Source organism: Chiloscyllium plagiosum, chromosome 26 (genome assembly GCF_004010195.1).
Source record: "Chiloscyllium plagiosum isolate BGI_BamShark_2017 chromosome 26, ASM401019v2, whole genome shotgun sequence".
NCBI lineage: Eukaryota > Metazoa > Chordata > Chondrichthyes > Orectolobiformes > Hemiscylliidae > Chiloscyllium > Chiloscyllium plagiosum.
In genome coordinates, this window is record NC_057735.1 from 3,965,637 (window position 1) to 3,981,846 (window position 16,210).

Here is a 16,210-nt window from a genome sequence, read left to right on the forward strand (position 1 = left end):
TCTCTGTGTCCCTCTCTCTCTGTGTCCCTCTCTCCCTGTGTCCCTCTCTCTGTGTGTGTCCCTCACACTCTGTGTCCTTCGCTCTCTGTGGCCCCCTCTCTCTGTGTCCCCTCTCTCTCTCTGTGTCCCACTCTCTCTGTGTCCCTCTCTCTCTGTGTGCCCCTCACTCTCTCTGTGTCCCTCTCTCCCTGTGTCCCTCTCTCTCTCTCTGTCCCTCACTCTCTCTGTGTCTCGCTGTCTGTCTCTGTGTCTCACTCTCTCTGTGTGTCCCTCTCTCTCTTGTACCCCTCTCTCTGTGTTTTCCTCACTCTCTTTCTGTTCCTCTCTTCTCTGTGTCCCTCTCTCTCTCTGTGTCCCGCTCTCTGTGTCCCTCTCTCTCTGTGTGTCCCTCTCTCTCTCTGTGTGTCCCTCTCTCTCTGTGTGCCCCTCACTCTCTCTGTGTCCCTCTCTCCCTGTGTCCCTCTCTCTCTCTCTGTCCCTCACTCTCTCTGTGTCGCCTCTCTCTCTCGGTGTCCCTATCTCTCTGTCCCTCTCTCTCTCTGTCTCCCTCACTCTCTCTCTGTCCCTCTATCTCTCTGTCCCTCACTCTCTCTGTGTCCCGCTGTCTGTCTCTGTGTCTCACTCTCTCTCTGTGTTTCCCTCACTCACTCTCTCTGTCCCTCTCTTCTCTGTGTCCCCCCTCTCTCTGTCCTCCTCTCTCTCTGTCCCCTTCTCTCTCTCTGTTTAATTCTATCCTCTCTCTATCGCTCTCTCTTCTCTCTCTCTCTCTCTCTCTCTCTCTCTCTCTTCCTCTCTCTGCCTTTTTCAATCCAATGGTGCTGGTTCTGAGAAAAAGCAGGAATGTTCACCATTCTTTCAAACGGCACCTTCCCCTTAACCAGCACCAAAAACTAAATGCAAATTAGCTGGTCCTTCATCTCTTGGTTATTTGTGGTATCTTGAGTGTCAAATTGACTGCTGTGTTTATTTGCCTAACATTAAAAACTACGCTTTTTGATAGTAATTAATTAGCTGCAGAGGAAATCTGTGGATATGAATAGAGTTCTGTAAGTGAAAGTTCTTTCTGTGTTTGTGAGTTGCACTTTTCTGATGATTTTTGTCCCCCAGTAACTCATGAATAAATTCCTTGTCTCCTGAGTTGCATCACTGGCAGTCTGCATTGTTAAACATGGCATCCCTGTCCTCTGATACTTTATTATTTACTCCCCCCAGTTTTGCCACCTTTCTTTTTGCTTTTACAAGTCTTTTCCAGCTCAGTATTTGAGTCTTTGCTACAACCTTTCCACTCCAACCCCTGCCCCTCTGTTAGAGAGAGAGACACACTCACTCTACAATTTTGTAATATTGAAATATAAAATTGTTTTGATTAAAATTTAAAATTAGGATTATAGGCTCATAATTTCCTGAAGCAATGACTGAAAGGCAAAGAAAAATGGTTTACTTTTGCAGGTTTTAGCTTTGAACTTTTCTCCTGTAATTAGGTCAAAAATGTGCAGACAATTCCCATTGAAAATTCCTGGCATACTGCAGAGTAAAATGGTTCACAGTTTTACTGTTGTGCAAATAAATTTAAAATTACAATCAGTCAAGCTAAGTGATAATTTTAATCACTCATTGAGTAAGGTAAGATTCAGGTGCCCTTCATAATACTTAAGTTATTTTAATGGCTTATTGTATTATTATGAAGCTTAAAATCTGTGCCTTATCAGTGTGGGAGCTTTGGTTCTGTGCTTCAGCTTGGAAAGGAATTGCTTCAGGGCACAGGTACAAATTCCAACAGAGACCAGGAGGCCTTGGTATTCAGTGTGCTGAATTTGCTTAACTCTCCAGCTCGGCATACAAGGTTTCTATTTGGTTTTACTTGTACGCTGTAATCCTAGTTAAGGTCTGTTTTCCCTCTGTTTGTGTATGGTGGTTGGAAGAATGCATGTGTTTGTCTGTTGAAGCGGTTTGATGTGTCTGAGGGTGATCCTTGCAGGCATCTACAGAAGTGCATCATGGGATTGTGATTTACCATTTCTGAGCAGTTGATGCTTCAGGAAGAAGTAAATTCCTACCTGAGACATTGGGTCAAACGGTCACTCGATTAAGATGATCTCATTGCTCAGATGAAGCACCCCAAGGGGGCTGATTGCTTTCGAAAAGAACCGCCCCAGCTCTTTACAGTTTAATTACTTCCATAAAGGAGCATTGCTTCTCAGCTTGTCAATTCTGCCCAGCCTGTGGGAATTGGGTCCGATTTACAGCTCTGCAGCAGTTTTGCCCAACTGGTCTCTACTGGTGTTTCTGCTCCATGCACAGCTCATCTCACCCTACCTCACGTTTTACCATCAGCATGACACTCTACTCTTTCCTTATGGGGGCAGATGGTGGTGTAGTTCCTATGTCACAATGAGTTAACACGAAGATCAGGTTAATGCTCTGGGGTCATGAGTTCAAATCCCACCACAGATGCTGATGAAAGTTCAAGTTAAGAAATAAAAGCTGGAATACAAAGGTAGTTTCAGTAAGGATGACCGCAACAGCTATTATCAGTAATTGAGAGAACTTGTCTCATTCACTCACTGATGCCCTTTAGGGAGGGAAATCTTCTATCCTTACCTAATGTATCAAAGTGACAGCAGTGTGGTTAACTCTGAACTGTCATCTGAAATGGCCCAGTAAGCCCCTCAGTTCAAGGGCCGTTAGGGATGGATAATGCCCATGTCCCATGTAGAAGTTTTCAAGCCCCCCTTAAATGCATCCCTATCTGACTTGAGTATATCCATACGAAGCTGAAAATGTGTTGCTGGAAAAGTGCAGCAGGTCAGGCAGCATCCAAGGAGCAGGAGAATCGACGTTTTGGGCATGAGCCCTTCTTCAGGAATAAGGAAAGTGTGCCAAGCAGGTTAAGATAAAAGGTAGGTACTTGGGGGAGGGGCGTTGGAAATGCGATAGGTGGAAAGAGGTTAAGGTGAGGGTGATAGGCCGGAGTGGGGGTGGGGGCGGAGAGGTCGGTCAGGAAGAGGATTGCAGGTTAGGAAGGTGGTGCTGAGTTCGAGGGTTGGGACTGAACTCAGTCATAAGCTGGGTTCACAGCAACACATTTTCAGCTCTGATCTCCAGCATCTGCAGTCCTTACTTTCTCTGATATCCATACGAAACAGAGTTCCATATTTTAACCGCAGCCTGAGTGAAGAAAATTGGAAATGTGGCAGGCTACCACCCAGTTTAAAAAATACCAACAATTCTGGCAGCTGTATTGCTTCCTCCTCTTCTGTACACAATTACAGTCATAAGCTGGGTTGAAAATTGAAATTATAATGTAGATCACTTAATCCTGTTATTTTCAACATAAGAACAACACTTAAAAGAACTGAAAGGGAAGTGTCCAACCTTTTTTTTCAGTTAGATTAGATTCCCTACAGTGTGGAAACAGGCCCTTCAGCCCAACAATTCCACACCGACCCTCCGAAGAGTAACCCATCCTTCTCCGACTATGTACCTATCACTATTTGCAATTTAGCATGGCCAATTCACCTGACCTGCACATCTTTGGACTGTGGGAGGAAACCGGAGCACCCGGAGGAAACCCACGCAAACACTGGGACAATGTGCAAACTCCACACAGACAGTCACCTGAGGCTGGAATTGAACCTGGGACCCTGGTGCTGTGAGGCAGCGCTGCTAACCACTGAGCCACCATGCTGCTTTTAATTGAATGGATGGGGAAATGACAGTAAAACATTCAGTTTCTTCTTGATGGATCTGAACACCACAGTCTTCTCTCTAAATTTTCCCAATTGCTTAGGATGATAGGATGCCCTATCACAGAATGGGACCAGTTACGGTGCCTGTGTCTGCTCATTGAAGAGCTTGACCACTCGCTTTTTGAAAAAAAAACAAGTAAACTATTCAAGCTTGGGTTTTTGCTCTTCTCTCTTTTAAAAAAATCATCAGATCTCAATAACCTGGTAGAAGTCACTAAAGTTAAGACTGTGCTTGATAAGTTTGGCATTGAGGTGATCTTTCCACTTCAAGGAGTTCAGAATTAGTAGTAGTAAATATAAAACAATGAGTAATAAATCAAACAGGGAATTTAAGAGCAATTCTTTATTTGAGGAATGGTGCGAATGTGAAACTTGTTACCAGGTATAATTGTTCAGGTTAGTGCATTAAATGGAAAGCCCAATTCTACATGTTGGGCAAGTGAATAGAATAGGATGAGAGGAAGTAGAGTAGGAAAGAGTAGGTTCTGTATCGTAAATTCCAGATAATTAATCCATTTCCTTTTATTACCGCCACTGTTATTCTGACCAAGTTTATATTCATGCCAAAATAACTGTATTAAACAAAATATGCACGACCTTTGTTGATTTATCTTAAATTTATATGATATAGCTACTGACGAGAGGAAATTATCCCTATTCATCTTATCAAAGCCCTTCATTATCGACCAATAGCACAATAATAGGTGGATGGGCAGGTAGTGTTGGGGAAACAGGGAAGCTGCAGAAGGACTTGTAGGCTAGGAGAACTGGCAAAGGAATGGCAGATGGAATACATTGTGGGGAAAATGGGAGGTAATGCTCTTTATTAGGAAGAATAAAGGTGTAGACTGTTTTCTAAACTAGGAAAGGCTTCAGAAATCTGAAGCACAAAGGTTAACATGCAGGTTCAACTGACCATTACGAAAGCAAATGCAATATTTGCATTCATTCCAAGAGAACTAGAAATCAAGAGCAGAGGTGTACTGTGGAGGCTGTATAAGGCTCTGGTCAGACAGCATTTGGAGTATTGGGAGCAATTTGAGCTACATATCTAAGAAACGATGAGCTGGCCTTGGAGAGAGTCCAGAGGAGAAAGTGAGGTCTGCAGATGCTGGAGATCAAAGTTGAAACTTTATTGCTGGAACAGCACAGCAGGTCAGGCAGCATCCAGGGAACAGGAGATTCGACGTTTCGGGCACAGGCCCTTCAGGAAAGGGAGTCCAGAGGAGGTTTACAAAAATGATCTCGGGGTGACAGACTTGACATCTGAGGATTCTGGGTCTATACTCATGGAGTTTAGAAAAGTGGAGGGAGAATCTGCTTGAAACTTTCAGAATACTGAGGGGCCCAGGTAGAGTGGATGTGGTCAAGATGTTTCCAGTAGTTGGAGAGACTAGGACCCGAGGACATATTCTGAGTGAAGGCATGACCCTGTAGAACTGAGATGAGGAGGAATTTCTTCAGCCAGAGCATGGTTAGTCTGTGGAATTCACTGCCACAGGAGGCTGTGGAGGTCAAGTTATTTACTGTATTTAAGATAGATTTTTGACTAGTAAGGCGATGAAGGGTTACAGGGAAAAGGCGGGAGAATGGGATTGCGAAATATGTCAGTCATGATCAAATGGCAGATCTAATGGAGGGGTCAAATGACCTCATTCTGCTGTACCTTATGGTCTTTTATTGGGGTTGGTGGTGGTGGTGACTAACTTGCTCTCTGCATAGGTGGATTTCTGCTACAGATTTTAATGAAGCTGTACACCTCCACATTACAGTTACACAATTCCTTAAGTTTTAGAATACTCACTGACAAAGACAAGCATGATCCTAAAGGAAGAGTGCTAAATTGGGAGAAGGCCAACTGTACCAAAATTCAGCAGGAGCTGGGGAATAGAGATTGGGAGCAGCTGTTTGAAGGGAAATCCACATTGGATATGTGGGAGGCTTTTAAAGAGAGGTTGATTAGCATGCAGGAGAGGCCTGTTCCTGTGAAAATGAGGGATAGAAATGGCAAGATTAGGGAACCATGGATGTCTGGTGAAATTGAAACTAGCTAAGAGGAAAAATAAGGTCTAGGTGACTGAAGACAGCTGAAGCCTTGGAAGAATATCAGGAATGTAGGACCGATCTGAAACGAGGAATTAAGAGGACTTAAAGGGGTCATGAGATATCCTTAGCAAGCTAGGTTAAGGAAAACCCCAAAGCCTTTTATTCATATATAAGGAGCAAGAAGGTAACTAGGGAAAGGCTGGCACACTCCAGGACAAAGGAGGGAAGATATGCATGGAGTCAGCGAAAATGGGTGAAATTCTTAATGAGTACTTTGCATCGCTATTCACAGAGGAGAGGAACATAGCAGACTTTGAGGTTAGGGATAGATCTTTAATTACTGTATAGGAGGTCTGCATAAGGAGGGAGCAAATGTTGTGTATTCAAAAAAACATTAACGTGGACAAGTCCTCAGGTCTGGATGAGATCTATCCCAGGTTACTGAGGGAAGCGAGAGAGGAAACAATTGGGGCTTTAACAGATATGTTTGCAGCATCCTTGAACATGGGGGGAGGTCTCAGAGCACTGGAGAATTGCTAATGTTGTGCCCTTGTTTAAGAAGGGTACCAGGGATAATCCAAGTAATTACAGACCTGTGAACCTGGTAGGGAAGCTACTGGAGAAGATACTAAACGATATGATGTATATCCATTTGGAAGAAAATGGGCTTATCAGTGATAGGCAGCATGGTTTTGTGCAGGGAAGGTCATGTCTTACAAACCTAATAGAATTCTTTGAAGAGGTGACAAAGTTGATTGAAAAGGAAAGGGATGTACATGGACTTTAGTAAGGCATTTGATAAAGTTCTCCATGTAGGCTAATGAAGAAGGTGAAGTCGCATGGGGCCCAGGGTGTTCTAGTTAGATGGATAGAGAACTGGTTGGACAACAGGAGACAGAGTAGTAGTGTAAGGGAGCTTCTCAAAATGGAGACCTGTGACAAGTGGTGTCCCACAGGAATCTGTGCTGTTGTGTATGATTTGGAAGGTGTAGGTTGCCTCATAAGCAAGTTTGCAGATGACACTAAGATTGGTGGAGTAGCAGATAGTGAAGGGCACTGTCAGAGAATACAGCAGAATATAGATAGATTAAAGAGTTGGGCAGAGAAATGGCAGATGGCGTTCAATCTGGACAAATGTGAGGTGATGCATTTTGGAAGATGCAGTTCCAGAGCAAACTATGTCGTAAATGGAAAAGTCCTGGGGAAAATTGATGTGCAAAGAGATCTGGGTGTTCAGGTCCATTGGTCCCTGAAAGTGGCAATGCAGGTCAGTAGTGTGGTCATGAAGGCATATGGCATGCTTTCCTTCATCGGATGGGGTATTGAGTACAAGAGTTGGCAGGTCATGTTACATTTGTATAAGACTTTGGTTCGGCTACATTTGGAATACTGCATACAGTTCTGGTCGCCACATTACCAAAAGGATGTGGATGCTTTGGAGAGGGTACAGAGGGTGTTCACCAGGATGTTACCAGGTATGGAGGGTGCTAGCTATGAGGAGAGGTTGAGTAGTTTAGGATTATTTTCATTGGAAAGACGGAAGTTGAGGGGGAACCTGATTGAAGCCTACAAAATCATAAGAAGAGGTGTAGACAGGGTGGATAGCAAGAAACATTTTTTTCCCAGTGTTGAGAGCTCAATTACTCGGGGTCACGAGTTCAAAATAAGAGGGGAAACATTTAGGGGAGATGTGCATAGAAAGCTCTTTATGCAGAGGGTGGTGGGTGCCTGGAATGCGTTACCAGTGGAGGTGGTAGGAGCATGAGCGATAGCATCATTTAAGATGTATCTGGACAGATACACGAATGAGCAGGAGCAAAGGGACACAGATCCTTAGAAAATAGGCGGAAGATTTAGATAGAGGATCTGGATCAGCGCAGGCTTGGAGGGCTGAAGGGCCTGTTCCTGTGCTGTAAGGTTCTTTGTTCTACAGTTTTGTTTGAAGCTCCATGACTATTGGTAGGTTTCCCAGATTCGCCGAGACCCATCAACTGAAGGACCAAGAAATGAGAGATAGCTGAATCCAAGTGTTGTAAATACCTGAGGGAGCAGGAGAATTTCCTTGTTAATCCCCGCAGATGTCTCACTCTCTCCTCCCTTCCACCACCCCACACACACACCCACCCCACCCCCGCCCACAGCAAGCCCGTTGGACACTCACTGCAGTCAGATACTTATAAGCTACCTATGTACCTTTCTCAATTTCACCCCCCACCTTGCCCCACTCCCTCCTCACACTTTCCATCTGTGGCCAAGGGTGTAATAGTCATTCCTGCCTGGCAGTTTGTCAGTCAACCACTCTCAGTGGCTGCTGACCAGGAAGCAAAAAATGTTAAATGGATCCTGCCGTTAATTTTGGCATTTCCTAACTTTTCCATAAATATCGAGCTAAAAAGAAAAATGAGAAAGAACAGCAATTTGTGAGTAATTTGCAATATTATGTGAGATTATTGAGCAATGTTTACAAGCAAGCAAGAAAAATGAGTCAGAACTAATCACCCTTGAAAATAATTAATCAGTTCATCAGTGTCTGAAACAGAACTTGCAGGTTAAAGTTTCAGGTGTAACCATTTATTAGAACAGAAGGTAAAAGATTGAAAACTGTTTGTTCCTGATTGAGTGTTCTCTCAGCCAAAATGATTAACGAGATTATGATCTTGATATGGTAATACTCCAGATGAGAACACAACTATAGCCACACAAGGAGTCATTTGGCGTTTACTTTCTTTGACCAATTAAGTTCTCTGAAAAAATGCCTTGTTCCAGGAATTTTGGTGCAATGACTGCAGTCAAGCAGCGTCTTGATTTTGATTTTGATTTTCTCATCTTTCTTGAGAGACGCAGCAACTATTGGAGAAGAAATAGATTTCTCTTTGTCTGTTTAGGCTTGTGTCTGAGAGATCGTAGGGTAGCAATTGTCTGCTAGTTTGGGCAAATCTTCACCTAAGTTTTTTGTCCTGAATTCCATATTGTTTATACAAAAATGGTAACACCTTTGGATCAAGCCTGTTGCAATTTAGATGAACACAAAGCTTATGTTGCACTTACATGCACTTGCAATGGAACAGAATGGTTTTGGTTCAAATTACTGACTACATTGTATGGAACTGTTTTACAATTTAGGGAGGTCAAAATAACAAGGATTAAGACTTTAGTCTGCCTGCTAAATCATTAAGAATCATTTAAAACTTCACTGGGCTGAGACTGAGGTACCGGGTTATCTGCTTAAACTCAACATTGCAAGCAGTTAGCAAATTGAACCAGCTAGCTCTTGGTCAAAGGCACAAGAAATATAAATATGCTTAATAATTAACAAGAACAGAAAAAAATTAAAAAGCTACCAGAGTGTTAAGCACTTTAAAAATAAAGGGCCGGATGTTTGCCTACAGCTTTACAAAGCCCATGTTAATACATCATCTGTGACCAGTTCTGACCACTGTCCCTTGGAATATAAACAGCTTGAAAAGGAGTGTGCTGTGGATTCACCAGTATGTTACCAGGTCTCCCAAGTATTAGGTTATGTGGAGTGATTATACAAATTCCCTGAAATAGAAGGTTAATTTAGAAACCATGGAGTGGTTTAATTGAGATTTTTAGAATTTTGAAGATGACAGGAAGATGACTTTTTTTCCATGCAGACAACAGAATTTCAAAACCAGGCCATTTTGGAGGGATATTGAAAACTGTCAAATAATTCCAAAAGTGTGAAACTCTGTGCTATAACAAGCTGTGGATGCGACCTGACTTAAGACTTTCAGTCTGGCACAGATTTCCACCAGACAAAAGATGTTAAAAAGAATGAAGATAGGCTTTTAGAGTTCAAACACAGATCAACTATGAAAGAGGGACTAAATGGGCTGTGTAGGCGAATGTTATCCAAATGGATCCATATATGAATAGATGAATTAGATGAAGGATGTAGCCATTTGGAGACCCCTCTCCCACAAACTTCACTGTTCGACTAGATGGTTTTTATTCCACATTTCTGCCTGTCTCCGATAACTATTGACTGCCTCAGTTAAGATTCCACCTACCTCTGCCTGAAAGATGTTCAATAATCCTGCCTTCACTGCTCTTTGGAAGAGAGTTCCAAAGACTTATGACCCTGTCAGAAGAAAAAAAAATCTTCCTCATCTCCAACTTAAGTGCGAAGTCCTTGATCTTTTAAACTGTGTCCATTATTTAGTTTTGGACTCTCCCACATGAGGAAACATTCTTGCAGCATCAACCCTGTCAAGCCTCCTCAAGATCTTATATGTTTCAATAAGATTACCTCTCATCCTAAACCCTCGATTGAAATAAAGGACCACCATGTTCACATTTTCCTCATAAAGATAACCGGCAATAAATGTAGCCATGTCAATGTTACTTGTGATACGTGAACAAAGACTATGCTATTGATCAAGTTGTAAGGCACTTTTTACAATGAAGGGCTATGCTTTGTTCTTGTCTAGCTTTCCATGAAGTGTCAGTTTATCCAAAGAAGGAGCTCCCATTCTTCATCTTGTTCACAGCTGGACTGTGTTCGTTTACTGCGATGCTGGCGCTCCTCACACATCAGTTTCCAGAACTCATGGGCGTTTTTGCTAAGGCTGTAAGTATTGGTAGTGAAATTTCCAGGTACTCACTTAAGTCTAATCTGTTTTGTAACCAGCATAAATAAATAAATTAATAATGCCAGAAACTGGAATTGAGAAACACACCATTGCTCTTTATGATGGATCGGAAGGAGTACGCATTCAGGCTGATGGATTTTATGTTTTTGGGTTGGGGAGGTCCCTCAGTCACTTGAGCCTATTCTCATTATTTGTTAAGATCATGGTCAATCAGTACCTTAACCCCATAGAACTGTCTTGGCTCTACAACATCTCTTGTTCTTATTTACCCTGAGAGGTAGTTTCTCTGATTGGAGACTCAAGAATTCTGGAATCATTGTTTCACTTCGGGCATGGATAAGGAGAAATTTCTTCACTCAGGGATCCTGAAGCTTTGGAATGATTCTGGGTGCCGAGTCGGTGAATACATTGAAGACTGACATAAGAGCATAAGAAGTAGGAACTGGAATAGGCCATTCATCCCCTCAAACCTGTTTGCTCCACCTGTTTCTGCTATTGTCTTTTCCGCTGCCGAGGATGATGTCAGGTGATCTGTCCGATTTCATTCCTCCGAAATTTGATTCATACAACTGAATGGCTTGCTAGGTCATTTCGGAGAGCAGGTGAGAATCAACCATGTTGCTGTGGGTTTGGAGTTGCATATCAGCCAGACCAGGTGAGAATGGTGGGTTTCCTTCCCTGAAGAACAGTAGGGTTTGATGTAGAAAGTGAGCCATGATTTTATTGAATGGGGAAATGGGCTTGAAAAGCTTTTTTTTTCCATTAATACACATGATGGGGCTTCATTATATCAGACCTTGTTTAGACCTATAACTATTATGGGAATTAATTTAACAAAAGGTGAACAGGGAACTAACAGTCATGCATTCGATTTGTGAATATGATTATGGTGGAAACCTTCTGAATAGCTCCATGAAAGGAAAACAATAAAAGGATGTAATCTAAATGTTTAAGCTGCCTTTTTATGAAGAATGTTTATACACACAGCTTTCTTTTCTTGAATTTTTAACCACTATGGTGGCTGTATGAATCTGATCTGAGCTGTATGTGAATTGGTATGGAGCTTCAAATTAGCTGCGGCTCTAACTTTCTGCATCAAAACGGTTAATGCAATTCTTTGGATTTGAGAACTGTCGCCACATTAGAAAATAACACTCTGTCGTATACATGGTTGCACAAATCACCGTCTGTGTTTATGCAAAAGCAGCTCGCCTTCTCGGAGAAGCTGGCAGACAGTTGATAAACCTTGTAGCATTTATGTTGAGGTAATCCTGGGACATAATTCCAACCGCAGTTAGTTTTCTTCTCTTCTAAACTCTCTGTGACTGAATTAGAGGACCACTTCCTTATCTGAATTTGCGTTTGCATTAGTTGGCTGAGTTGTTGCTTGGTATGATTTTTGCAAGGTTTGTGAAGGTTTGTTGGTATGATTATGAAGACAGAACCTGCATTTATGTAGTGCCTTTCATAACCTCAATACACCACCAAGCCGATGAACATTTGGACTGTTGTTGCAGTTTTAATAATAAGAACAGGACAAACAACAAGAATACAATAGGATCTTAAAAGCTGCAGTGTAGTAAATAATTATAAACTTCCTCTTTTGTGTTTTTTTGAGAGTTAAATGTAAACCAGGGCAGTAGGGGAACTCCACTTTTTGGCCATAGCAGTACGCCTTGAAGTCTAGTCACTGCTGCAACCTAGGATTTACTGTTCTTAAAACTCCCCCAAGATGCTTTGAAATAGACCAACTTGACCTCCATAATTGGTAGTCACAAAGATCGTGATCTCTCGGGCATGTGGACAGGCATTGATTGAATTAATGAGCAAAATGACATACATATAACAATGAAACAGCAGTGCAGCAGGCCACTGTAGTAGTGCCCATGTGTAGAAGGCTGGAAGCCCCCACAATGAGGCATGACTGTTCCCTGCAGTAAGGAAATCCAGAACAAAGGAATGTACCATTGATTCCAGAATAGGATCAGTTGAAAAACAAATCCAGAACGCATTAATTCTCTTGGAATGTGGAGCATTTTGTCTGAAAGCTCTGCTTGCAGAAACAATTTGAATGTTTAAGCATAATAAAGAGAAGGGAGGCAAGATTTTTGATATTTAATTGAAGAATGATGGGAAAAGAATTATGTGGAATATAAAAGCTGCCACATAATCTTTGGCCCAAATGGCCGGATTCTGATCCGTATAATGGATCAAGATCCATGATGATACCTTACCTTTCTTTACCAAATTACTTGTTAGCCGTGCTCAATGGGTAGCACTCGCACCTGTGAATCACAAGGTCGTGGGTTGAAGTTCCTCTCTAGAGTGTTGAGCACAAAATCCCAGCTGACAATTCAGTGTTGTTAGTAAGGGTTCTCTATGCCGAAAACTAGCTAAGAGGGAAAGATTAGATAAAAGATTAAACTGAAGGAGAATGTGAAACATTATTTCAAAGAAGTGACAGGCTTTTAAATATTCCCATGATTCGCTGAGAGCAGAAAATGTGTGTGGGACATGAAGAGGGAAGAGAGAGAAAAATAAACAGTTTGTCCCTGAACAGATGAGATGGGGTAGCCAATATATCAGGAATAAGCCCCGCACTGGAAGGAAGTGGTCTCTTGAGTGGTCCATCTGATTAGAAGGCAGTTCCTGTCAGCACCATAGCTCTGTAATGGGCACATGCAGGACTGCTACCAGCCCCAGGATGAATGCCCCACTGAGCCTTCTACTCAGGAGCGTCAGGCAGTGAAAGGAAACATGGAGTTAAAGCTTTATTTTCTAAATAGGAACAAACCTCATCATACCTTCTGGTGTGAACAAGCATTTTGGTGCCAGTTAGTAGCAAGGTACCATTCAGCTTGCTGGATGTGTGGATGACAGCAGTCAGATTTTGTCAGTGCTCAGCACATGTTTGTAACGTGCATTGGTGTGTGAAATAAAGCAGAGGGACAGTGCCTGTGGGGCCGCTGGTAATTCTGTAATAAATCTTATCTTCTCAAAGATTGGTCGAAGCGGGGAGATAGTTAATGACCCAAGTCCCACAATCCCAAAGAAAATGAGTTGTTGTGGGGTGGGGGAAGAGGTTAGAAAAGAACTCTCTTGAATGTGCTGACTCCACTTGTTGACCAATGTGAAACTAACCAGAGCAGCCTCCGGAACCAGATCTATGTAACTTTCTCCTCGCCTTCAGTGCTGGTTTGTTGTGTGGAAGAAACCAATTCTGCTCATGCTGTAGTACAAAATAATTGCTTATCTCTGCATGGCTTGGGTTTGAGACCTTGTATGATTAATGGGAAAACACGGGTTTTTTTTGCACTCTGCCATTAGAGATTAGATTTTTATCAAAATGAGACAATAAGTGTAAGAAATACCCTGCATGAAAATACTGGGTCAGGAGATGAGAACAGTGAATAATTTAAATAAGGCCATCTGTGTTTTATAACAGAATTCCACCCCATCGGGAAAATTACAATATAAGTAGCAGTATTGTTCCAGTTATAATCGTCCTCTGTCTTATTATCTTTTATTTTGAAGGAATGAAATCTTCCACCTGGCAATCCTAAGTTTCATTTCTAGTCTTAAGTGGTTATAAATCTTGGCAGTAAGTACTACTTTCAGTGGCTGTTCTCTCAGGAGCAACTTGAAAATCCAGAACTGGCACAATGGGCCAAATGGTTGCCTCCTGCAGTGTATCATTCATAGACTGGGGCATCACATAATACTTTATTTTCTAATCAACCTATTCAGAGATGGTCCTTACGCACCTCTGGAACAGGTGAGACTAGAATCTGGGCCTCCTGGTCCAGAAGTAGAGGCACAACCACTCTGCCACAACAGCCCTGGGGAGTCAAATCCTCAAAGATGGTCTAATTCAGGACAGATGTCAGGAGATAATAATCTGGGCAAAGGCTGATCACAATCAGGTCTAACAAACAGAGCAGTGTTGGGAAGGCAGGAGAGTTGCTATTTTGCTGAGAAAAAAATATACAAAGTTCATTTAATAGCTGTGTCATCAGTAGTCACAAGATTATTAAGCAAAAAACTCAATTTCTTTTCTGTTTTATGTTCATCTACTTCTTTCTCTGGGCAAGAACCTGCTTTACCAACATGAACAAAAACGTTGCAGCTTTTCCCCCGAAATGCTTTGATCACTCAGAGTCCAGTAGGGACATATGATTATCGGACCCAATGCATTGACCCTGTTTTGTTTTTGCAGTTGTTGCCAGACCTGCTAAGTTTCTCCAGCTCTTTATTTTTGTTTCAGATTTCCAGTATCCTTTTTTTTTTGTTTTTACATTAACCTGTTGGAATATTTGAGACTTGACGTAGATTCAAGTTTTATTGGCTAGGAGAAAGAGAAAAGATGGAAGCAGCAAATGTTACGGACGGCAAAGGAAGTGTTCTTGGTAATAGAGCAGACAAGCAGGAAGTGTGCAGAATTTTTTATATCTGGAATTTTCAGCACAGAACCAACTAGTTTGCAATGCTCGCTCGTTGTGCAGATTCCTGAAGTTCATGCACATTATCAACTTTTGAAAGTCAGTGCATTGGTACACCAGTTGGAATGCACAGCCTCAGAGCGGCTAGTTTAGAAGGAGTGTTGCTGGTCTGTACTCAGCACATTGGCTCCTCACACACTTCCTTATCTCAACCTGTGCTATTCCTTTCTCCCTTTTGTTTATTTAACTTCCCATTAAATTCCTCCAAAGTACACACCTCAGTATTTCTAGTAGAAACTCAGTCACTGACTCTGTTCAAGATGTGCATCAATAGATTTCTGAATACTAGTGATATTAATAGATACAGGGTAGCACAGGAAAATGTTATTGAGATGGATGATCAGCCATGATCAAATTAAATTGTAGAGCAGACTGCTTCTACGTCTATGTTCTTGCAGTTTTTGCAGCAAGTTTCACCATCTCGTTTTGAGTAGCGATGTTTTTTCCTGAATTTCTGAGTGATCTTTCATCTGTGGCAGCTAATTTGGACTCTGTACAAATGAAAACATTTTTATCACTTCCTTATTGAACAATTTCATCATATCTGGTTTATAATAACACAAGCATTAATTATGTAGATACAACATATGGAAGTTCCACTCTGTTAAAATCTTAAATCTATTTTAAGTTGGATCCTGCAGATCTCATTTAGTGGTTGAAATGTCTTTCTAGGATTTTGAATATCAGTGTTAGATATAGATGTTTCCAATTGAACAACTAAGTGCAGATATACTGAACCTTTCTAAATCACTGGTTTAGAACCTCATGAAGAACTTGAGTTTAGTGTCTGTTTCTGGGTACTACATCTTGGGAAGCATTGCCAAAGCAGTTGAGGTGCTGAGGAGATTTAGCTGAAAGATAGCAGGACTGAGGGACTTCAATACTCTGAAGCCACTGGAGCAGCTAGCACTGTTCTCCCCTCGAATCTATACATTCAATGGGCACTTGAAATAGTGATTTTTTTTTGGATCAAGTAGGAAGAGACTGTTTCCATTAATAATATGGTCTGAAACCAGAGAACACATTTAAAATAGCCTGGGGAGGGTTATTTATTTAACGGGGCATGTTGTGCGATGTGGAATGCCATCCTTGAAAGGTGGTGTAATCTAATTCCATAATAATTATCAAAAGGGGCTTGAGTGACTCACCTCCTGACTCCCCAGTGCTTATACATTATCTACAAGGCACAATTCAAGAGTGTGATGGAACAGACTCCACTTCCCTGGATGGGTGCAGCTCCAATAACACTCAAGGAGAAGTTTGACACCATCCAAGATAGAGAAACTGTATTGATAGGCAT

The 16,210-nt window shown here is 41.8% G+C and overlaps 2 protein-coding genes across 6 annotated transcripts in view; one reads left to right on the top strand and one right to left on the bottom strand.

Annotated features, from left to right (window-relative positions):
* Positions 1–16,210, top strand: part of LOC122563035 (suppressor of tumorigenicity 7 protein homolog) — a 165,550-nt gene that overhangs the window by 145,070 nt on the left and 4,270 nt on the right. For 4 of the 5 annotated variants that reach the window (XM_043716362.1, XM_043716363.1, XM_043716365.1 and 1 more), the window contains one exon: positions 10,250–10,389. The exons of the other annotated variant lie outside the window; for it this stretch is intronic. In XM_043716362.1, coding sequence (XP_043572297.1) covers positions 10,250–10,389 — 140 coding nt within the window. The remainder of the gene's footprint in view (positions 1–10,249; positions 10,390–16,210) is intronic. 5 annotated transcript variants of the gene reach the window in all.
* Positions 1–16,210, bottom strand: part of wnt2bb (wingless-type MMTV integration site family, member 2Bb) — a 143,490-nt gene that overhangs the window by 14,225 nt on the left and 113,055 nt on the right. The window lies entirely within an intron of this gene.